At 40.3% G+C, this 25,782-nt stretch overlaps 1 protein-coding gene across 12 annotated transcripts in view; it reads right to left on the minus strand.

The window, feature by feature from the left end:
- The window catches only part of LOC126087354 (general transcription factor II-I), a 138,715-nt gene that overhangs the window by 107,275 nt on the left and 5,658 nt on the right, over positions 1-25,782 (minus strand). For all 12 annotated transcript variants that reach the window (XR_007519738.1, XM_049904760.1, XM_049904759.1 and 9 more), the window contains exon 2: positions 3,292-3,396. Coding sequence is in view for 11 of the 12 variants with exons in the window: in XM_049904760.1 (XP_049760717.1) it covers positions 3,292-3,390 (99 nt within the window). In the remaining variant the exon portion in view is untranslated. The remainder of the gene's footprint in view (positions 1-3,291; positions 3,397-25,782) is intronic.

The following is a 25,782-nucleotide window of genomic DNA, read 5'->3' on the forward strand; positions in this document are numbered from 1 at the left end:
ATTTATGTGAGTATACTATTCACTTTTATTGGGTATATTCCTATGAGATTAAATGTTCTTTAAAAACTTAACTGAGTTTATAATACTCCATTTTATGAATATCTAATTTGTTTATATTTTCAACACTATTAAAAACGTTGGCGATTTCAATTATCCCTCCTAAAAATAATATTACAGGAATGACCAGAACTATATTTATGTCCATCTCAAATGACTTTCTCAGAAGAGAGTCAAAGACATGAAACAACTGAGTCAAAACCTTAAATACATTCAGGGTTCTTAAAACCTACTGCGAATTGTTTTTCTAAGAAGATTCTATCAGCTCACACTCCCATCTTCACTGTAAGAAGAGCTAACTCACAAATTCTAGCAAATGCTATTATGCATCTTTTTCCAGAAACATATTAAAAGGTATATGCATACCCAAAAGAACTGAAAACAGGGACTCAACAACAGATGTGTGCACCAATGCTCATAGCAGCATTATTCACAATAGTCAAACGGTCCATCAACTGATGAATGGATTAAATGTGGCATATACATACAATGGAATACTACTTCAACTATAAAAAATGAAGTTCTGATACCTGCTACAGTATGGAGAAACCCTGAAAATATTATGCTAAGTGAAATAGGGAAACCCTCGTGGCGTAGTGGTTAAGTGCTACGGCTGCTAACCAAAGGGTCTGCAGTTTGAATCCGCCAGGCGCTCCTTGGAAACTCTATTGGGGCAGTTCTAGTCTGTCCTATAAGGTCGCTATGAGTCGGAACCGACTCTACGGCACTGGGTAAGTGAAACGGACCAGCAACAAAAGGTCAAGTATTGTATGGCTCCACTGTTTTTAAATATGTAGAACAGACAAATTCATAGAGACAAAAAGTAGATTAGAGGTGACCAGGGGATGGGGAGAGGAGGAAGCGGGGAATTACTGTTTAGTGGGTAGAAAGTTTCCGTTTGGAGGGATGAAAAAGCTCTGGAAGCAGACAGTGGAAATGGCTGCATGATACTGTGAATGCGTTTAAAGTCATTGAACTGTACGCTTAACCAGTTAAAATAGTAAATTTTATATGTATTTTCCCACGAAAAAAAGTTTTTAAATTTTAAGTATGATAATCAAAATCTACTCATTATTAAACAACATTGTACATTAGATGAGTTTCTGTAATCATATCCTTTGCCCATTTTTTTCTACCATGTTACTGTTTCCCTACTGACCCTTCAAATTACACCATGGATTTTAAGCACTGGAAAGCTGTTTATGTTAAAAAAAAAAAAAAAGTTAGGCTTAGTGAAATACGTCAATCACAAAAGGACAAATATTGTATGATCCCACTTATATGAAATATCTAGAACAGGCAAATGTACAGAGACAAAGTTTATTAGAGGTTACCAGGGATGGGGGGGAAGGGTGAGTTTTTGCTTAGGGGGAACTGAGTTTGTGTTAATGCTGGTGGAAAAATTTGGAAATGGGTAGTGGTGATGGCTGAACATAATGAAGGTAATTAATGTCACTGAATTGGACACATAAAAAAATGATGAAATGGTCAATGTTTTCTTACATATATATTTACTACAATTAAAAAAAAGATGATTTATGGAATTAGATACATAAGCACATATATTTTGTTTTTGAATCCATCCTAATTTTGTCCTCTTCTTCTTTATCTAGAATGTCATGTGGCGCATGAGGTAAGGCTATGCACTGTATTTTTTGGCGGGGGGGAATAGCCTATATAGTCTCAATATCATTTGTTGAAACCTACAGCTTTCCTGTGTTTTTTATTTTTACTTCTGGATAATATATTTAAAAAGTCATCTTAAATAAATAATTTTATACCTTCTGAGATGATTAGAAATCTTTTGAACTATAATAAAGTCACGTAAAATCACAGCAGAGAACCTCTGACCTAGAGATGAACCAACAATTGTTTCCAGCATGAAGATTAATGGCATACTACAAATTTGTTATGATTCACTTATGTGCTACATACTGTCTTCTCACCTATAAGGAGCTACTATTTACTTACCTTGCGATAAATGAGGGTGCATTCTTGCTGTACTATTCACATGCTTAGTTGGACAATCCTGTCACCAAAGGCAGTACTTAGGAAACAGCAAGACAAGATTCAAGTGTCTAAGGATTAGACCAAAGATATCTACGGGCCAATGGAAGGATGAAGCCAACCTCGGTGTCTTTAGCACTCTGACAAGCCAGTCAAGAACTCATTATTTTATAGATCTATAATTAGAACACTTTGTAATATACAACTAGGAACGTGAAAAAAGACTCCTACCCCTGCTCACGCACAGGAGATAAAGGCTGAGAATAATGAAGCGACTTTGCCAAAGATGAGAAGACTATAAAGACATTCTAATGAACAGAATGACCCTAAAGTACCCTCTGCAAAGAATGGTATTTGAGAAAACTATCTTAATTTCAACGAGAGTAGCATTTAATCTCTAAATTTTCATTTAACATTAACAGCCACAAATGTTGGCTGGTTTTAAGATCACAAGGCAGAAATATGTGACATTCAGAAAATAGCCAGATATCACCACTAGCCATTTTAAATTTCTCTTTCAAGAGGTAATTTTTTAAAAATTAACTCTTAAAACAATAGAAAGAAGGGGAAAAAAACGCCCTAATGGGGACAACAAAAAAACTATCATGTCATACTGAATCCTGTACGGTTAAATTGCTGTCTAATACTGGTAAACCACTGAAGACAGGAAAAACACACAGGTGTCTTCTGCTTAGCATTTTAATGTGTCAGAACATACCTAAGTCTATGAGCTCAAATACTGAGTTTCCATCTGTTTAGCCAGAAAAACATGATTAGCAAATTTATTAGTACCATTACATACATACATAACAATACAAAATTATAGCAAAGAATAACACTTACTATTTCACTGTAATTATGTATATGGTAGGTATTTTAAAAAAATAAAGAGTTAACACATCAGATAGTTTAGTAAGAACTGTGAATGCTTTCTTTAAAAGTCAAGTAAAATAAGGAATAGGTATAAAAAGGCAGATGTGCTCTCATGGCCCAATGTTCTGGAAGTTTTCTTTATACAGACACATTATTAAACACCAGCAGCATGTCATATTATATTACACAAACTCCTTTGGGTAACCTTCAAATATTACACACAAATTCAAACACTTGTAAAACAAATGATTGCCTAAGATATTGATAAATAGAAATGTAAAAAACTAAACATTTAGGTAAGTTAAGAACAATTCTCAGCTGCGGAACAGGTGCAGAACATTAAGGCCATCTTACCATTGACTCCAGAGCAGACATGAGGAACGTCACCACCATCCTGCTCTCGGACGCCTCCTCGTCTTCCACGGGCAGAGTAGACATTGCTACTTGGGCCATGATTCCCTAGGCAAGATGAGTAATAAGAAAGTGAACAGCAGCACTCCAGTGTCTTGTTCTAAACGCAAGTTTAGAGCTGTGAGGGTTGCATCCTCCAAAGACTACCTAGCTTTCTTACACGAGAAAAAAAATAAGGCTCAGAAAACCAGACCAGACCAAACCCAGTGCCGTCGAGTCGATTCCAACTCATAGCGACCCTATAGGACAGAGCAGAACTGCCCCCTAGAGATTCCAAGGAGCGCCTGGTGGATTTGAACTGCCAACCCTTTGGTTAGCAGCTGTAGCACTTAACCACTACGCCACCAGGGTTTCTAAGGCTCAGAAACTAAGTATTATATTTGTCCAAGGTTCCGACTCTATATAGAACCCATCCCTTAATTTTCTATCTAGTGTTATTTCCATAAAATTGGGTCAGCATCACCCCCAAAACAAATCCAGACGGTACGCTAGAACCAGTTAAAATTTCTCGTGAGCGAGAGGACGAGGCGGTGCGTTCAAAACCCAGTGAGAATGGATCTGCTTTGCCACAGTATTGGATTCAAGGTTCCATCTCTCCCAGGCACACAGGGACAGAGAGGTAAGATGGTCACGCAGACTGAGGCTGGGTAAAGAGAACTTCTGTCTTTCTCACTAAAAAGGAAACAGGCTGCGGGGCATCAAGTACACCCGTGATAACACAGCCTTTCAATCTCTTTAGAAAATATTTTCTGATACTTTGGTAACAGCAAAGGACCTGAGCTAAATTTCAAGCACAATAAAATAATCAACCACATAGAAACACTCTAGCCAAAATCTAAAGCAAATTTTAAAAAAATCTTCAGATACTAAAAAAAATTGTTTTTTAGCAAATTAGATACCTGTTAAAAATAGAACAAATTCTATTTGTTCAAGGAACCTTGGTGATGCAATGGTTAAGCACTCAGCTGCTATCAGAAAAGTTCGACAGTTTGAACCCACCAGCTACTCCATAGGAGGAAAAACCTGGCCATCGGCTCCTGTGAACATTCCAAACCGTACAAAACCCACTGCTATCAAGTCAATTCTGACTCATAGTGACCCAGAAGGACAGAGCAGAACTCCCCATTGGCTTTCCAAGGCTGTAAATCTTTACGGAAGCAGACTGTCACATCGTTCTCCCGAGGGGCAGCTGGTGGGTTCAAACCAACGACCTTTCGGTTAGCAGCCAAGTGCTTAATCACTGCCATGAGTGCTCCTACATGAAGATTACAGCCTCCGAAACCCTATGGTGCAGTTCTACATTGTCTCGTGGGGTCACCACGAGTAGGAATTGACTACAAAACACACGACAGTTCTATTTGTTAGCCAGAAATCATCAACTGAACTTAATATGAAAGAAGGACTAAAAAATTAAAGATTAGAAACATGAATGGGAATTCAAAAAACATATATATGTATATAAACCAATTTATTGAAGACACTTGGGTATTCCTTAATTAAAGCTACAAGATTGCTGAGAACATGGACGAGCACTCACAGAGCTGTTAGCACACAAACTGTTTTGTTTAAAAACTTACGTAAATCTTTTCCTGGATATTAAAGGGGATTTATCTTTTCTCCTATCGTTAAAGAGTGTGATCTGTCTTCCGCATCTGTTACCATGTGAATTAACTGCTAGGCTACACTTGGGCATCAACAAGTAATGAAGTCTATATACTTAGGCAACTAGGCCTGATAATTAAAAGCTGTCTTTATAAATACCAGTCATCTCCAACTCTGTGAACGAACTGAAGCAATTCTGTTTCCCAAAGCAGGGCCCTACCTTTACTGGAGACAGAATCCAAACAAGCTACGCCAAGCCAGGGAACAGTCGGATCACCGAGGTCCGTCCCGGAACGGTCGGATCACCGAGGTCCGTCCCGGAACGGTCGGATCACCGAGGTCCGTCCCTAACGACCGAGGTCCCCTTCTTGCCTCGCAGGGATGCCAGTCAACTCACACAGGCGAACCTCGGAGACACGGCGGGTGCGGCTCCAGAGCACAGCAATAAAGCCAGTCGAGAAGTTTTCGGTTTCCCAGTGCATATAAAAGTTATGTTTACACTATACTGTAGTCTATTAAGTACGCGAAAGTATTAAGTTTATAAAAAAAAATACATACCTTATTTTAAAAACACTTCATCGCTAAAAAATGTTAACCATCCTCTGAGCCTACAGCGATTCATAATCTTTCTGCTGGCGGAGGGTCTTGCCTGGATGCTGATGGCTGCTGACTGATCTGGGTGGTGGTGGCTGAAGGCTGGGGTGGCAATTTCCTAAAATAAGACAACAATGAAGTTTGCTGCATCGATTGACTCTTCCTTTCATGAAAGATTTCTCTGTAGCACGCGATGCTGTTTGAGAGCATTTTACTCACAGTAGAACTTCTTTCAAAACAGGAGTCAATCCTCTCAAAACCTGCCGCTGCTTTATCAACTAAGTTATGTCATATTCCAAATCCTCTGTGGTCATTTCAACAACGTTCACGGCATCTTCACCCGGAGTGGACTCCATCTCAAAAAACCGCCTTCTTTGCTCATCCCTAAGAAACAGCTCCTCATTAAAGTTCTGTCATGAGACTGCAACAATTTAGTTACATCTTCAGGTTCCACTTCTAGTTCTCTTGCGACTTTCACCACATCTGCAGTTACTTGCTCGACTGAAGACTTGAACCCCTCAAAGTCATCCATGAGGACTGGAATCAACTTCTTCCAAACTCCTATTAATGCTGATCTTTTGACCTCCTCCCATGAATCACGAAGGGTCTTAACGGCTTCTAGAAGGGCGAATCCTTTCCAGAAGATTTTCAGTTTACTTTGCCAGATCCATGAGAGGAATCACTGTCTGTGGCACCTACAGCCTTACAAAATGTACCTCTTAAATAATAAGACTTGAAAATCAAAATTATTCCTTCGTTTTGGGCTGCAGAATGGACGATGTTAGCAGGCATGAAAACAACATTCATCTCCTTGTGTATCTCCATCAGAGCGTGTGGGTGATCAGACGAACTGTCAATGAGCAGTAATGTTTTTCTGTTTTTGTTTTGTGTTTTTATTGTGCTTTAAGTGAAAGTTTACAAATCAGGTCAGTCTCTCACACAAAAATTTATATACACCTTGCTATATACTCCTAGTTGCTCTCCCTCTAATGAGTCATCACGTGCCTTCCCACCAATCTCTATTTTCATGTTCATTCAGCCAGCTTCTGTCCCCCTCTGCCCTCTCATCTCCCATTCAGGCAGGAGTTGCCCACATAGTCTCATGTGTCTACTTGATCCAAGAAGCTCCCTCTCACCAGTATTGTTTTCTATCCCATAGTCCAGTCCGATGCCTGCCTGAAGAGTTGGCTTTGGGAATGGTTCCTGTCTTGGGCTAACAGAAGGTCTGGGGACTGTGACCTCCGGGGTCCTTCTACTCTCAGTCAGACCATTAAGTCTGGTCTTTTTACGAGAATTTGAGGTCTGCATCCCACTGCTCTCCCGCTCACTTCGGGGTTCTCCGTTGTGTTCCCTTTCAGGGCAGTCATCGGTTGTAGCCAGGCACCATCTAGTTCTTCTGGTCTCAGGCTGACGTAGTCTCTGGTTTATGTGGCCCTTTCTGTCTTCTGGGCTCATAATTACCTGGTGTCTTTGGTGTTCTTCATTCTCCTTTGCTCCAGGTGGGTTGACACCAATTGATGCATCTTAGATGGCTACTTGCTCACGTTTAAGACCCCAGACGCTACTCTCCAAAGTGGGATGCTGAATGTTTTCTTAATAGATTTTATTAGAACAGTAATATTTTGAAAGGTATCTTTTTTTCTGACCAGTAGGTCTCAACCACAACCAAAAAGAACCAAACCTGTTGCCATCGAGCTGATCCCAACTCACAGCCACCTTATAGGATTGAGTAGAACTGCCCAGTAGGGTTTCCAAGGGGCGCCTGTTGGATTCAAACTGCCGACCTTTTGGTTAGCAACTGTACCTCTTAATCAATGCACCACCAGGATTTCCAGGTCTCAACAATGGGCTTAAAATATTCAGTAAACCATGTTGTAAACAGACGTGCTGTCATCCAGGCTTTGTTCTTCCACTTATAGAGTACAAGCAGAGTAGACTTAGCATAATTTTTAAAGGCCCTAGGATTTTCAGATGGTAAATGAGCGTTGGCTTCAACTTGAAGTCACCAGCTGCGTTAGCCCCTAGGGAGAGTCAGCCTGTCTTTGGCAGCTTTGAAGCCAGGCACCGACTTCTCCTCTCCGGCTGTGAAAGTCCTCGATGGCACCTTCTTCCAACATACGGCCATTCCATCTACACGGAAATCCGCTGTTTAACGCGGCGGCCTTCATCTGTTACCTCAGCTGGACCTTCCGGGTAACTTGTTGCAGCCTCTTCGTCAGCACGTGCTGCTTCACCTTGCACTTTTATGTCACGGAGACGGCTTCTTTCCTTAACCTCAGGAACCAACCTCTGCTAGCTTCAAGTTTTCTTCAGCAGCACCCTCACCCCTCTCGGCCTTCACAGAATTGAAGAGTTAGGGCCTTGGGATTTGGCTTAAGGGAATGTTATCGTTGGTTTGATCTATCAAGACCACCAGAACATTCTCCGTATCAGCAATAAGGCTGTTTCGCTTTCTTATCATTTGTGTGTTCACTGGAGTAGCACTTCTAATTTCCTTCAAGAACTTTGCCTTTGCATTCACAACTCAGCTGTCTGGTCTAAGAGGCCTAGCTCTCAGCCTGTTTCAGCTTTCCACATGCCTTCCTACCAAGCGTAATCATTTCTAGCGACTCTTCCTTTCACTAGAACACTTAGAGGCCATTGTAGGGTTACTAATTGGCCTAATTTTAGTACTGTTGCGTGTCAGGGAATAAGGAGGCCCAAAAAGAGGGAGAGAGACGGGAACAGCTGAAAGACGGGAACGGCTGGTCAGTGGAGCAGTCAGAACACACACATTTGTCAACTAAGTGCACCGCCTTCTATGGGCACGGTTCACAGAGCCCCAAAACAATCACAATAACAGGTATAATGAGAGAGTTTGAAATATCGGGAGAATTACCAAAATGTGACACAAGAGACAGGAAGCTGGCACACGCCATTGGAAAAACGGTGTTGATAAACCTGCTCAATGCAGGGCCACCACAGACATTCAAATTTGTAAAAAACCCGCTATCTGCAAAGCACAAGAAAACGACGTACGGCTGTATTAAAATGTGGCTTTGTTAAAACGGACAGCAAATGCATATTATTTTTCCATAATCAAGATGTTCACTTATATATATATTATACTCCATCGTTATTTCCGAAAGCTGTTTTTTTTTTTTTCATAATCTCAACTTCTCCTTTAATTCCTAAGAACAGAAAAGGAGATGTGTTCTCACTTGACAAATGCAGCGACGTGTCAAGGTCAAATAACCACCATCAGAGCTAGAACATAAAATCAGGATGATTTTCTGCCTACAGCTGTTCCTGCTTCTTATCTTAAAATGTCATGAATGTGATATAACACCACGCACACTCGATGTGTGTTAAGACACAGGAGACAGTTGGGTACCCACCTGGGTAACCATGGGGCAGTTCTACTCCGTCCTATAGGGTCGCTATGATTCGGAATTGACTCGACAGCACTGGGTGTTTTTGTTGGGTAGCCCATGGGGTGCCACAGACAATCAGAGGCTCCAGTTCATTAGCAGAGCTTTTCGGGGGGAGGCACCCTAGCACTTCATCACGGAAAGAAGCAGTTCTGGTCAGGCTTACCAGGAAGGATGCCTTCTGGCTGGGGCTTTCTGCTCTCTAGAAATGAGTGCATTTGCATGACCTCACAGTTTCACTGCTCTTTGCCCATCCAGGGAGGTTATTTCCCTGGACAGTCATTGGAACTATCACTGAACATTTCCTGCACCCCTCACAGTTACCTCTACTACTCTCTTCTCCCTTTCCTCGGAAAGTGGCCAACTAATCAAGCTAGTACTTTCCCGATTATCTTGTTAAATGTTTCCAACAGCCTTGAGTGAGACATCATACTTCCTTTAAGAACAGACACAGAGAGGTGAAAAGGCCCGCCTATCACCACTCAAATAGCTTATAGCAGGGCGGGGACTAGAAAAGAGAAAGAGTAGAAAAGCAAAATGAAACACATACGGAGCCTAGAAAAAGGACTAAATGGAGACAGTGTTCTGTAAGCTACTTGAGCAAGACCTGTGTAGTCTTCTGGTTTGCTTTAAGTAAAAGCAACGTGTGTATGAAGTGTCACGAGAAATGGGAGGAAAAAAAATCACCAGGATACAACCTGTCACATCTGTTGCAATACCACACAAAAACTCAGACGTCTCCCAGTACAGAAGATCATGAAACAAAAAAATTTAAAACAACCAAAATGGAACATTTACCTGTAAACCCACATTGTTGTTTGTTAGGTGCCATCAAGTCTCTTCCAAATCATGGCGACCCTATGCACGAGAGAAGTGGAACACTGCTCGGTGCTGTGCCATCCTCACAATCCTTGCTGGGTTGAGCCCACTGTTGCAGCCACTCTGTCAACCCAACTCCTTGAGGATCTTCCTCTTTTTTACTGACCCTCTACTTTACCAAGCATGAAAATAGCAATATTAAACTACTTCTTTCTGTACTATTCATTAACAATTAAATCTAAAGTAGCAATGATGTTCACTTTTAATCTGTCTCAAAATATTTCAACACAAAGAAAAACATGATGTAAAATATATCATTTTTTATTGTTATTTAAAATTTACTGTAGCACTGAATCGCTTTTAGACAGTATTGCATGTTTATACTGTAAAAATATTAAACTGAAGATTCAAAGTACTTTTTTAGTAGGGAACTCTCAATACTATCAAATATACTGAAAACAAACTTAATTTTGATGTAGGCAACATTTCACTACTAACACTTTAATAGTCACGTAAAATTGGTTAAGAACTTATTCACCTAACGGACCACATCTACCATGGCCTCCACCAGACTGAGTCCAGTACAACTAGATGGTGCCCGGCTACCACCACTGACTGCTCTGACAGGGATCACAATAGAGGGGGTACTGGATGGAGCTGGAGAATAATGCAGAACAAAATTCTAACTCAAAAAGAAAGACCAGACTTGCTAGACTGACAAAGAGTGGAGAAACCCTGAGAGTATGGCCCCTGGACACCCTCCCAGCTCAGTAACGAGGTCACTCCTGAAGTTCACCCTTCAGCCAAAGACTGAAGAGGCCCATGGAACAAAAAAAGACTAAAGGGGCTCATCAGCCCTGGGACAGGGACTGGAAGGCAGGAGGGAACAGGAAAGCGGGTAATAGCGAACCCAGGGTTGAGAAGGGAGAGTACCGACACGTCGTGGCATTGTTAACCAGTGTCATACAACAATGTGTGTACTAGCTGTTTGCTGAGAAACTAGTTTCTTCTGTAAACCTCCATCTAAAGTAACAAGAAAAAAAATGTATTCACAAAACACTAAAAATACAAAGGTGTGCTATCATACCTAATACATCAATCAAGACAAAATACAATAAAATATTTAATACTTTAATAATCAACTCAGTTCTAAGCTAAATAGCCATATTACATAAAATAATATTTTACTACAAATATAGGTTTAATTCAAATACAATTAATACAGTTCGTTTAGAAAACATCGCAAGAAACCATAATTACACCTAATTAAAAGAATGTCCTGTAATATTTTTTCATTTAACCTATCCCTGTCATCTCACAACATGAATTTCAAACTTGCGAGAGCTCTCTCAGCATTAACCCGAGTAGCTGGTGCACCCCAAACTAACGCAGCAATCTCAAAGAACTGGGGGTACAGTGGAGCCCTGGCGGCGCAGCAGTTAAGAGCTCTGCTGCGAACCAAAAGGTCAGCAGTCTGAATCTACCAGTCGCTCCTTGGAAACCCTATAAGGCAGTTCTACTCTGTTCCATAGGCTTGCTATGGGTCAGAATGGAATCGACAGCAGTAGGATTTTTTTGGTTTGGGTATATTGTGAAAGGTTTTCTACCCAAAAGTCAACAATACTTTTTTTCTCTTAACTCTCTGAATACCATAAAAGCTTGTTAATAATGTCAATATAAACAGTACAGTCATTTGATCTCAAATTAACTTTTTTCTTTCATTTTGAAAAATAATTCCACCTCATCAACATCATCACCTGAAGCGAGAGTATTCCCTGAGTTGCTATCTTTTGTTATACTTTCAGTATTGCCCCTTTTCAGATTTTCTGCATTTCCCAAATGCTTTTTAAATGTAATATGGCTTTCTCCTTAAGTTTAGAAGTAATTAGAATTTGGTAACGAGAATCTAGAAAAACTGCTCCTAAATACGCTATCATTTTCAGTGGTAACTTTTCTCCTGACGTTATATTTTTCAATGTGTTTCCAAACATATTATGAAGAGTTCTTAATTTTAGCTTAGCTTCCACCCACATACCGGAAACATCACTCATAGTTAATTGTTCACTTTGCAGTCTTACCATCACTTTCTTCAAAGTTTCCAAAATTAATCTGACATAATGCCTATTTGTCATTAGAAAAGGAATATTTGATATTATTACTAGCTAATCCATCGCAGAGATTTATGCACCCTAGAGTAAGGCTTCTAACATGGTGTGTATACGGCCCCATCTTGTTGGGCAATCCAGTACGGGTTCCCTTGAATTGTTTTCTGAAAGTTTGGTAGACTATGTGGGAATACGGAGTTTTCAAACGAGCTCACCACATACTTCTAAAGATTCTTCCAGCTCAGCACCCTTCATTGTGTCTTTAATAACTAACTGAAGTTTGTGTGCAGCACGCCTTCTACCAGTCATCTTTCCTCGTAAACATCGTCACTGTCACTGCACTCTGCGATGGTTAATGTCTGCAAGTTGGACCACACTAAGTCAGTCTTCAAAATTGTCACTTTGCCCTGACATTTGCCATTCAATTTCACTATCGTTTCTGAGCAAATCAACAAATTTAATTTTATCGGAACTGTTGTTCGTGGTTACAGAATAAATCTGTTGTAAATAAATCACCGTTGTACTTCTCTAAACTCTGATGCACAGTGTTTTTTATGTACAGACCTGTGTTTCTTTTCTTTCTTTCATTCCCAGCGTCAACAGATGTATCTTACCGTCTTGTGTGAACTGAGCGTTAATTCCTAGAGTTGACCAACTCAATCTACTGGCAACGTGCACTTTCAAAGAGAATATTCCTTTTTCTAGATTACTACTCATTTTGGAACTAAGTTTTAAGGACAAGAGAGGGATCGTTTCTCTAATATTCTCTGAGTTGACTGAAAGTTTTTGACCAATTGAAGCAATAACTGGATTTAACGTTTTACGGAATCCTGAATGTCCAATCAACTCACGGGAACCACCGTTAACGGTAATTCCACACACACGGACAATTGCTTGGTTATCTAATTTCACCTTAAGGCATTCCGGAACGGCAAACTCGGCTAACGTTTTTGGTTGCATATTTGGAACACTTCAGTCTTTTCTGCCTTCATGCTTTGCCCTGCATCGTGTTCATCCGCATGGTGAGGCTTCAGGTGCCTCTCTAAACTCGCTGCATGGTCTCCAGCCGTACCTGTGCTGCAAATTTTATAGGTGCTTTTATTTTCAATCTTGTCATACTTGAAAAGTTGTCGACATGGATTTTCTCTGGGTCGTCCCATACTAGAATTCAAGGGGTAGGAAATAGTATCAACATTAGGACATACTATATAGTCGCTGTATTACATTACAGTAAAAGCAAGTCTTAGACTTTGACAACATAAGGGAGTAGGATGCGTAAATACAGTCGTAGATCTGAATTAGAACCAGTGTGTATTAAAATCCTTCTACACATGTATTGTCAGTCTGTCAGTAAGACTCGAATAAACTCGACTTTACATTTGCAGGGTTTGCCGATTTCTTCCAATGCCGCCTTACAGCATTCTCCTACATTTCTCCAGCACCGTTAGAGGAAAAACTTCACCTCATAGTGACGCCATCAAGTTGTTTTCAGTGAAGTAACTGTATATCGCAAGTGAAGCATTAATTTTCTTTCCACTAGTTGCTGATGTTTAACATTCGGTGTGTGAGAGATCAGAAATTAAACATTTAAGTACAAACAATGTGTGATGGTATATTTAAATCGAGATTGAATACAGGAATGGAATCATCAGAAAAAATGACATGCTATTTCTACTTCTTGAATTTAAATACCACATTTTAAAACTGTGGATAATAAACGTTTAAAACGTTGACACTCACCTAACAAATTTCCGTTCACGTGAAGCTCTGCAGAACTCGATGCGGTGTAACCAGCTTTCAGATTTCCGCCTAGACTCTTCTGCATGGTGGACGCTGTCACACCTCGCGGGGCACAGCTCGCAGGACTGACAGGTCAAGGGCAGAGTGGAGACAGCCTTCTCTGAGCGCCCCGCCCACAGCAGGCCCCGCCCCACACCTGAGGCCCCGACCACGGCAGGCCCCACCAGGTGGCTGTGAAGCAATGAACCGCGCCCTTACCAGCCAGGTGCCAGAGAAGCCTTTGGCACACGTGGGCACCAGATGCAAATCCCACATGAATGGTCCATCGGTCTCGCTTACAACTTCAAAACTATCGCTGAGCCAAAAATAACAGAGCGGAAAAAATAACGGTGTTCGATTGCGGTTCGGGGCAGAAAAGCTTTTTTCTTTAAATTCACGTCTCAGTTTTTTCCCAGTTCCATTTTTCGGTTCTGTTCCAGTTCGAAGCCCTGCTGGGATCGCCATAATCCAAGTTCAAGGCTGAGTTCCTAGGGATACAGACTGGCTTGCTCTTCAATCAACCTCATCCTTTACTCAGGGCAAAATGATTTCTACTTTTATTATCTACGAGTTCCCACTTTCCTTTTTATATTAGCCTTTCCATATTAAAAATTAGCCCTTTAAAATTGCTTATCAACTTTTTAATGTTTTTATTAGAGTTTTATAATTTTTCAAATATTCCCAGTTGTTTTCGGCAGGAATAACTAGTCCCACCAACTCTAAGATCCAAACCTTAGGCCAAACAACAACTAAACTCGCTGCCGCTGAGTCGATTCCGGCTCACAGTGACCCAGTAGGTCTCCACGGCTGTGAATCTTTACGGATGCAGACTGCAACATCTTTGTCCCCCAGTGCGGCTGGTGGTTTTCAACTGCCTCCTTTTCGTTAGCAGCCAACCACGCTAACCACTGTACCACCAGGGCGCCTTAGGAACCACACTTCACACTCTATTCTCAACAAAAATCTACAAATTAGCCAGAACACTACCTTTTCCGATTTCTTTCGTTCTTCAATTCTGAATGCTTTGTGACTTCATCTTCGTTTCCCTGATTTGATTTTAACTGTCCTGTACAGTTTCAAGGAAACCCTGGTGGTGTAGTGGTTAAATGCTACAGCTGCTGACCAAAAGGCAGGCAGTTCAAAGTCACCAGGCACTCCTTAGAAACTCAATGGGGCAGTTCTACTCTGTCCTATAGGGTCACCATGAGTCGGAATCGACTCAACAGCACCAGGTTTGGGGTTTTTTGGTTATACAGTTTCAAAAATGAACTTAACTGGCCTTTTGCCGTTTTCATTTTTCATCACTTATCCTAGTTTGCTCTTCTTTTATTTCTCTGAAAACAGACTCCAGCCATTCTCTACAATCTTTTGCTCCTTTGGGGGCTCAACCTCAGGGAATAGGTTTATACATGCTCTTACTGATCTGATCCGTTCTACCTCAAAACAAGCCAACAGAATTACGTGGCCATGCTTCCTCTTCTGTTATAACTGAACACCAAAAAAATTTTAAGTATTTTATAAGGAGCCCTGGTGGCACAATTGTTGAGTGCTCTGGTGTTAACCAAAAGATTGGCAGTTGGAATCCACCCGGGGGCTCCTTGGGAATAAGACGTGGCAATCAGCTTCCACATATTGTTCTTCTTCTTGTCAGGTGCCGCTGAGTCAATTTTTCACTCATAACAACCAGATGTGACAGTGAATTGCCCCAGTGGATTTTCTACACTATAATCTTTATGAGAATAGACTGTCAGGTCTTTTCTCCCTCGGAGGTGCTGCTGGGTTCGAATCACCAACGTTTTGGTGAGCAGCAGGGCACTTACCCACTGTGCCACTAGGGATATAGATAACTGTACTCAATTCTGTAATTATCCAGCAGGCTTAAGAGTGAAAAGATATGTTCACCAGAAAAATATTTTGTCCTAACTTAAGTTTTTGACCTCTACTCTAAAAAAGAGTCATGTGACTTTCCTGTCCTTGTGAACATTCTTTACCTGAGACAGTATTCTAAGATCAGCCTATCTCTTCCTTTGTTCTTCAGTATTCACCAGTCCTCTTCATCCTTTTGAGATCTAGTGTCAGGTTATTTTTTGTATATGAGGGAAAACTAAATTACCAATTCATTTATCAAGAGTCACTGGAGCTAAGTTTCAGCAAAATTAAATGATTAAAGGCACCATCACATGCTTGAATACAGGCATTAATAAAACATCTTCAGTGAAAAGTATAAAACAATGCCACGTATCAATCCTAAGGCAAAGTAAAATGGGACCTCAAACTTCATTTCTTTACAATAATGAGTACTAAGAAAAAGCTAAAATCATCTAAGACGTTACACATTTTGTCCTAAAACGGTACCTAAAATAAATGAAAAGGATCTAACAGTAGAATCAGCCTAGGTAAGCATGTAACACTATACTGTGGCCATCTTTTAGGCTGCCTAAATCTTTTTACCTCTCAAAAACTGAAGGTATCTGATACCTCCACGTTCTACTTACAATTACAGTAAAGCCTGCAAAAGCCAGAACCTGTATTAAGGTGGAAACCTGTCAGAGAAGGAAAAAGCAAATATTTTCCAATAACAGAAACCAGAGAAAAGCAGTAAGGCTGTACTCTGTCAAAGGCAGAAACTTGCAAGACCCAGAAAAACAAGGCAGTCCCATTCGGTTCCAGTTCTCACAGGTTTCACTGTACTAGGTACTAAAACTAACCAACCAACCAGTTATCTGTCGAGTTAATTCCGGCACATGTGTCTGAGTAGAACTGGGCTCCACTGTGTTTTCAATGACTGATTTTTCAGGAGTAGGCTGCCAAGCCTTCCTTCTGAGGTGCCTCTGGGTAGACTCGAAACTCTCATCTTTTGGTTAGCAATTATCTGCACCACCCAGAGACTTCCACTAAAAACTAAAGAATCTGTTTTTCAGAAGGAGGGGAAATTATACAACCCTAAGATGCCATTGTACATTTAATACAGTCAGTTCAGACTGTGAACACAATTTATAAAAAATTTATTAAATATCTTGAGGAAGCACTGAACAAGCCCAAGTTGAGAGACACTGTATAAACCGACTGCCCTGCAACCTTCAAAAAGGTCAAGGACATAAAACTTGCAAAGGCTGCGTAAGTATTCTAAAGTGAAGCATACCAGAGAGACAAAACTGGGTAAAAAAAAAGTTCCTGGACTAGACCCTTTGGCTCTAACAGCCATCCATCACTGGGGCACTCGACAGACCTCGACTAGGGTCTCTGGGTGAAAGGGTATGTGGGAAGTTTTTGTTTGTCTGCTGTTCTTGTAACTACTTTGTAAGTTTAAAACTGCTTCAAAATCATTTTTTAAAGCATTAAGCGTGTATGTGCTAAGCTAATGAAATGCTCACGTCTTTTCCCATTTCTGCTGTCACAGGGTAGACATGTTACAGTTAGAAGAGTAAGGGAAGCTAAATGGTAAGTTACCAATTACTATTTGCCTCTATTGGTTGAATAAAGAAGTTCAGGATGGGCTGTTTTTCTATCTTCTTACATTTTAAGGAGAAAGTGATAGGAAATTCATAAAGATAAATATATCTAAAAACGCACCCAGCTTTAGCTAAAGGTTATCAAATAAAACTTCTCTGCACACATCACCAGGTAAAGCCGAGTCTTTTAATGTGGAGAGTATTTAATACTGACTCTAAGTGTAAAGCGTGGGTGGGCTCCTCTCTGCACCAACAGTGCCTTGCACACAGTAGGCACTCACAACACGTGTGCTAAATGAAAAAACAGACCACTAGCCTCCTGGCTGAATTCTTTTTCCGGTACTAGAAGTCAGTCGTACAGAATGCTACTGAATAGTAGAGATCACCAGTAAGAAAGTAGAAGTCTTTTACCCCAAGTAATTTTACAACCCTATAGCTATCTTGCTTATTAACAGTATAAACAAAATTAACAAAGACAATGACCTCTTCAAATGTACTTAGCTAATATCATTATAGTACTTAAAACCAAAAATTAATTTCCAAATAAAATAACTGGAAATGAGTGTAATGGTGGGTAAGGGCACGGGCTCTGGGATCTGCCTACATTTATATCAAGCCTGTTTCTCACTATGATTTCTTGCATTATTAGCATCTCTGTTTCTCACTATAATTTCTTGCATTATTAGCATCTCTATACTAATTTTCCTCAGCATTAAAACAGGAAATCACAACAGCCCCTAAGCTCACATCGCAGGACGTGAGTGAGGACTGAATGAGTTAACGTAGGACACCTTAGGTCAGCAAGTTCATAACAAGACCAACAGCAGTTGCTGATTCTGACTTATGGCGACCCCACATGTGCCAAGAGCAGAACTGTGCTCCATAGGGCTTTCATGGCCAGTTTCTCAGAAGTTGATGGCTAGCCCTTTCTCAACCTTTCAGTAAGCAGTGGAGCACATGTGCACCGACTCCATAATAAGCCCGAAAAAATGATACTAGTTATCATCATTGGTGTTCTAGCCCACCCCTTCCCACCCTCAGCTCGGAAATCTCCTCCAACTGAGCGCTTGCTGCTTTAAAATAAATTCCTATCGTTCTGTGCTGTCCTGTCAATTCCACCTCAGAGTGACTCTATAGGACAGAGTAGAACTGCTGCCCCACAGGGTTTCCTAAGCTGTAATCATCACAGAAGTAGACGGCCAGGTCTTTCCTCCTGCGGAGCCACGGGTGGGTTCAAACCACCTACCTTTTGTTTAGTAGCCAAGCACTTAACCATTGTGCCACCTTTAGTCGATTCCAACTAAAGAGGAGAACTGTCCCACAGGGCTTCCGAGAGGCAGCTGGTGGATTCAAACTGCCACCCTTTTGGTTAGCAGCCTGAGCTCTTAACCACTACGCCTCCAGGGCTCACTGTGCCACCAGGGCTCCTCAAATTCCTATTTTGGTTTCTTATAAGGATTAATTTTTAAACTAGTCCAGTAATAAAGATTCAAGGAGCCCTGGACTAGTTTAAAATTAGTCCTTGTAATGAACCAAAATCTGCCTCTTTGTCACTTCTGCCTCCTGAAAAGCCTCGGTCATCTTCTACAAAAGAGCCTTTAAATGCTCTACAAGCCCCCCTTCTGCAGACAAGGCATCCCCAGTTTGCCTCATGATTTACATGTGACAGAATTTCTAAAAATTCCTCATCCTCACCATCCATTACACATTCCAGGCAACATCCCAGAACTGACGATAACACTCCAGATGCTATCAGTTCACCAGAGACTCACTAAGTAAACCGAACACCGAATCTGCGGCCCTTGCGGACTCACCAAAAAAAAAAACCCGTTGCCGTCGAGTCTATTCCAACGCATAGCGACCCTACAGGGCAGAGTAGAGCTGCCCCATATGGTTTCCACGGAGCACCTGGTGGATTCCAACTGCCGACCTTTTGGTTAGCGGCCGTAGCTCTTAACCACTGCGCCACCAGGGTTTCCTAGTCCAACTCACAGCCACCCTGTAAGACAGAGTAGAACTGCCCCACAGTCTCCCAGGGGAGGCTGGTGGATCCCAACTGCCTTTTGTGTAGCAGGCGAGCTGTTAACCACCAGACTCCAGAGACTCACCAGGAGCAGGAAATCACTGGATTTCTATATTCCTTGCCTATTAACACAGAACAACATTTAAACGCACCTTTCTAAGAGCTTATCTCCACAAACTAAGTATTTTCCAATGGGAAACAAATTAGGCTGATGTTTCATTCAGAGGTTCTGTTTCACAAATATTTAACAGCAGAGTATTATCAAAATGTCAACAGACAGCAGAAATAGAGCCAGAGAGCCCACTTTGGTTCATTTGATACCTGAATTTTTAAAAATCACATATTATCAGCAATCGCTTACAAATTAGAAATGCCTAAACCAAATCTTTGATCAATACTGACTTTTAAATCAAGGCTTTTAAGTTTTCATAGTAGACTGAATGCTTTTTAAGATACTAAGTTTTTAATTTCTATCTGTTGAAATAAAGTTGGTAATTTTATCAGTAAATACACACCAACCGATCACTCCAGAAGAAGCAAAATAAATTTAAAAAGGTTAAATTTGAAATGATTTGCAACCATTTACTTTAAAGTTATTTATACTCTCTCAACCCCATTTCCAAAAAAAGAAAATTGAGAGAGCTGGCAGAAACAGCTAAATGTGATTTAAAAAAACATATACACACACACAGACAAAGGGAAGGACAAAACAGGGAAGTCAAGGAAAGAAAATCTGCCTCATTGTTAGATGGATCACAAATTCAATTCTTAGTTTCAGAGCTGAAACAAGGTCCAAAAAAAAGAAACAAACAAAAAGCAAAATACACACACTTCAGCAGCTATTCAGGAAGACCCACGACTGGCACTAAGGTTTAAGAGAAAATTTTCTAAAAGGTATTAATTACACTTTAAAATTAATAATCCAGATTTTAAGACAAGGGCAGCTTGCTCTGCCAATATACAATGTCCTTCTTTGATCTTACTCCAAACTTAAAAATCGTCTGGTAACTGAAAGCTGGGTCTGTACTCTTTGTCTGATGAGCATGAGTTAGATGGGGAAAGGATAAGCAGGGGTAATCTGAGGCCCATCTTTATTTTTTAAAACGCACTGCTCACAGACGGCAGCAGAGCAAAGCTATCATCAAGGCCAGTGTCGGGATCACACCAGAGACTGGAATTCAAGTCCTGTCTCAGCTCAGCTGTGTGGCCTCGGGGCTCTGACTCCAAGTTTACTAGTCAGAAAATGACAATACATGTACTTACTCCAAAAGGTTGTCACCAGAATGTCTGTAAATACCTGATACGGTGCTTTCTACAAGCACTTAGTAAATTTAGTAAGCGTTTTAACAAATTTCACTAAAATAGTTATTTTTAAAATACACATATATGTGCATTTATATATAAATCTCCTAAATTCAGCCTGATAAACTGAAAATGGCTTATTTCCCAACTAACTGCTTTAATTACCACCACTAAGTAAAATAACCTATTTTCTGATGGCAAAGGAATATTAACTAGAAAAGGTATAAAAAAGGAGTCCTGGTGGCACAGTGGTTAAGTGGCTGCTAACCAGAAGGCTGGCAGTTCGAATTCACCAGCAGCTCCTTGGGAACCCTATGGGGCCGTTCTACTCTGTCCTGTAGGGTCGCTATGAGTTGAAATCAACTCGACGGCAACGGGTTTTGGTTTGGTTCTTGAAATAAAGCGTGGGCATCTTTTAAAGCTTAAATTTTACTCAATTCAGAAAACTTGATTCCATCAAATCTACTCTTCAAAGATTTTTGAAGTGTTTTTTAAGTTTAAAAAAGTCACCTCAATTCAAAATAACCAAAAAAAGTAAACTAGACTGGATATACAAACAAACTAAAGATTCTTTACCACGAAGTTCTCAGCAAGCAATATAATTTGTTTATACCAGTATTTGCCAAGAAGTCGACTACACCTCAAATCTGTTTTCTGGGGGCCAGACACAATGCCTAACCAGCCCAGATGCCACTCAATATGTTGGATAAGTGAATAAATGAGCGCTCTTCCAGATATAATAAAGGACCCTTTCTTTTCCAATACAGGACTAACAGTGAACAATATTTCATACACTCCTACAAATGAGGCTGCCACAAAAAAAAAAAAAGTTGTAAAATAAGTTGACTCAAAAAAGAATATTACTCTAAAAGCTTTACAAAAGCAATTGTTCTGAGTTACAGTCATCATGACAAAAATACAAATCTACAGAATATAATTTTTAACTTAGTCTAGAAACTGCTACGCTCTAAGAACTGGGTATGCAAATGGAATCAAAATACCCATTCAGTTCTCAGGAGTCCTTGATGAACTGAATCTGCACAGAGAATTTCACCGGCTCTGTCTACCAACGCTGATGGTGTAGTGGTTAAGTGCTATGGCTGCTAACCAAAGAGTCGGCAGTTCGAATCTGCCAGGCGCTCCTGGGAAACTCTATGGGGCAGTTCTACTCTGTCCTATAGGGTCGCTAGGAGTCGGAATCGACTCGACGGCACTGGGTTTGGTTTGGTCTACCAACCAGGGCTCTCTCCCACTCCACGATGACTTTTTTTTGTGTGGTAAAATATTTTAATCAGATACCCTAAACCGAACCGAACTCTTCACAACTATTTCTCCAACTATAAAATACCATCATCAAATCATATATACTTTTAAGAAAGCTCAGATTATTTTCTCTGCCATACTACAAAACCCTCAAAAATCACAACGTTTTGATTTGCATTTCCCTAATGACTAACGAAAGGAGCCCTGGTGGCGCAGTGGTTAAGCGCTGAAAGGTCAGTGGTTGGAACCTACCAGCCGCTCTGCAGGAGAAAGAAGTGGCTGTTGGCTCTCGTAAATATTTACAGCCTTGAAAACCCTATGGGGCAGTTCTTCTCTGTCCTACAGAGTCGCTGTGACCTGGAACTAACCCAAAGGCAATGCACTTTTTAAACAACTAAAGACATTGGGCATCGTTTCATGTACCTGTTTGGCCATTTGTATGTCTTCTCTGGTGAAACGCCTATTCGTGTCCTTTGCCCATTTTTTGATTGGGCTGTCCTTATTGCTGTGTTGTAAACCCACTGACCATCAAGTCAATTCCAACTCACAGCGACCCTACAGCAGAGTAGAACTGCCCCATAGGGTTTCCAAGGCTGTAATTTTTACAAAAACAGACTGCCACATCTTTCTTCCGTGGAGCAACTGGTGGGTTTGAACCAACCTTTTGGTTAGCAGCTGAGCTCTTAGCCACTGCAACACCAGGGCTCCTCTGTTGAGTTGTAGGGGTTCTTTATTCTGGATATTAAACCCTTATCAGATATATGGTTCCCAAATCTTTACTTTCTCTCTTCAATTTGTTCATAAAGTCCTTTAACGTACAAAAGTTTTTAATTCTGATGAAGTCCCGTTTATCTATTCTGTCTTTTGTTGCTCATGCTTTTGGTGTCATATCTAAAAAAAATCCACGGTTAGAACCTAGGTCCTGGTGCACTACCCCTATGTCTTCTTCTAAGAGTTTTACAGCTGTAGGTGCTACATTCAGGTCTTAGAACCACTTGGAAGAGAGGTGTTAAGGGTAGAAATGACAGGCACAAATTTATTCTCCACAAAGGGGCAAACTCACCTTGCACGGTTTTTCAATACTAGTAAGAGGTTTGTTCAGATCCATCCAAATTCTTCTGGCCCGTGGAAGGCAAAGGGAGATCATGTGTACTTTAAAGTCTAAAGCCAAGACCAAATGTTAATTGCAGTTCAGTTCCAACACCTCCTTTATCTTCTTGAAACTAATTTTGATCTGAAAACCCCAATCTAGACAAAATTGTATTGACGTTTACGTTACAGTCTGCAGTAAAAGCTCTATCTAGATTTAAAAAGTTCTTTATAATGAATATATAAGCGAAGTTTTCCAGGAAAACAAAAATCAATCAAACTGTCACTTCGTAAGTGAGTGGGGCCTGGCCACAGACAAGCTTTTCCTATCTCCTTCAATTGCCCTATAAAGGCAAAGAAATTGCAATTACCCTACAACTCTTTTACTAGTTCCTCTCTCAAATATATCAATATTCCCAGCGGGGAAAGAAGAGCCTCTAAAACTTATTACAGCTTAAGTTAGGAAACAGGTGGAATGAAGTAATATATTGGACTAGTTACAGAAAACTGTTCTTCCATCACAAACTATTTACAGATTCACATGTTCAACAAATAAGGAATTTGCTAAATACAATCTACCAGTCGTAGAGGAAAATCCCATGAACAAGTTCTTATCCTTGCAGAGTTTAAAGGCTTACTATATGCCAGATACCATTTTAAACACTTTAACTCACTCATCTTCACAAGAGCCCTAACAGAGAAACAGGTTCTATTATTAGCCCAATTCTTATATATGGGGAAACTGAAGACACAAAGACGTGAAGTGACTTGCCCACGGTCAAAGAGCCACAATTTGAATCCAGGTAGTCTGATTCAGAATGTGTGTCTATATCCACTAAGCTACAATCCCTCTGGCAATTACAGATTCATTTTGCCTGTCAAGTTATACTTTTGAAAGTAAATTCTTAAAATCTTATTCATTTTTTAAGTAAGTCACAACCAAGGAAAAATGAGCACCAATCTCCCCAACCACTGGGCCAATCCCAGGCTATACTGGACTACTTTCTCACTAGATGAGGACTGCCAGAAATAAAACAGAAACAAGCATGGGACACTGAGACAAGGACTGTAGAAACAAAGGGAAAAAAAAAAAAAGGAGGAGGAAAATTGCAGTGGTAAGAGTTCCAGGAGAGAAGAGAACAAGAGGAGGAAAACCATGAAGGACAAGAGGAAAGAATGTGTAATCTGGAAAATCGAGATACAACCTTCAGACCTTCTGACAACTTATGCAAATAAGCTTTTACAATATGCATACATCTTCTAAAATACTAATTTCTCATTTTATTTTCCCAGGCAGGTAATGTCAGCTACATTTTTTAGTAAAACAGGTATTATTCTTTATATTGCTGTTAGAATGTAATACAAATAATTGCAATTCCCACTGTCTTTTAGTTAGTTAACAATGAATAAGCTTAACCCAAATAAGTGCATATAACCTCTGAACAAAAACGCTATCGATGATCTTTAGTAGGTTGCCTTTAATAAAATTCTTGCAATTATCTTCCAACTAAACTTACTCAAACACATTTCCAAAAAGTAAAATACTGTTCTCAGTATTATTTCTCAAAGAACTCTTCAGAACTCTACAACAAAACTCTACACACACACTTAACTAGCATCTGTGTAAGCCAGCCGCCATGAGTCGGAATTGACTCAACACCAACTGGTATAAAAATATAATCTCATGGTAACTATACCACAGCAGTTGTGAAGATAATTGCAACGTTAAAAAAAAAACTTTTAAAAAACTCTTCCTATCTTTTCAGTAAAAAATGAAACACTGGGTATCAATGCATTCGGTGGAATATAATGCAAATAGTTGTTCAACAATAATAAGTACTTAGCGATTTTCCCAGCGTTTTGTTTACAGCTCCTTTTGCTATCCTGGATTAGTGGTCTTAACTTTTACATTTTATGGTTTGGAACACAATATCAATTTACAGATCATCAAAAATGATACAACATACTTATATGTTAATACCCTTCTTCCTATCTAGCCTGAGATTACTTTCCCCGGAGACAAATACAATATAAGAAAACACTAAAAAATTCGTCAACAAGAACCCCAAGCTCCTGCATTTTAATAAAAAATTAACTGTAGTAATACAGCATATTCTTAAAAGCCAGAATTAATTTAGATTTCTAATTTTTTCTGCACTTAAATACATGGCCCCTTTTTAAATTGGAGACTTATTAAAATTTTTTATTTTGTACTCATGGCTAACATAGAAAAAAACTCTCAATTAGTTTTCCAAACAATCTACAGTAAGTAGTCCAAGAGTTATTTTTTGATCTTTAAGATCTAGTTTTAAAGTTACGAATGGCAAACATATAAATTTTTCCTTAAAACCAAAACCACACCTGTTGCCTTGGAGCTGATTCCGAGTCATACTGAAAGTCTCTAGCAGTCTCTGAACAGCGCAGAACTGCCCCATGGGGTTTCAAAGGCTATAATCTTTCCCGAAGCAGACTGCCACATCTTTCTCCCCCACCGAGAGTGGCTGATGGGTTCTGAACCACCTACCTTTCCATTAGCAGACAAGTGCTTAACCACTGACCCAAGAGGGCTCCTCTTAACTTTCCCTCATTTAATACCAAATTTTACACCATCGTGTCCGTTTCTCAAAGTGAGGTCCTGTCTAGAAGGACCCTGGAGGCCATGGTCCCCAGACCGTCTGTTAGCCCCAGACCAAGACAGGAACATTCCCAAAGCCAACTCCTCAGGCAGGGATTGGACTGGAATAGGGGATGGAAAATGAGACTGGTGAAGAACGAGCTTCTTGGATCAAGTAGACACATGAGACTATGTTGCCATCTCCTGTCTGGAGGGGGGATGAGAGGGCAAAAGGGGCCAGAAGCTACCCAAATGGACCCGAGAGAGCAGAGGGAAGAACTGTGCTATCTTATGTTAGAGAGAGAGCAATTTGGAGTGTAGAGCAAGTTGTACGCAAATTTTTGTATGAGACTTGCCTGATTTGCAAACTTTCACTTAAAGC

Source organism: Elephas maximus, chromosome 12 (assembly GCF_024166365.1).
Source record: "Elephas maximus indicus isolate mEleMax1 chromosome 12, mEleMax1 primary haplotype, whole genome shotgun sequence".
NCBI classification, from domain to species: domain Eukaryota; kingdom Metazoa; phylum Chordata; class Mammalia; order Proboscidea; family Elephantidae; genus Elephas; species Elephas maximus.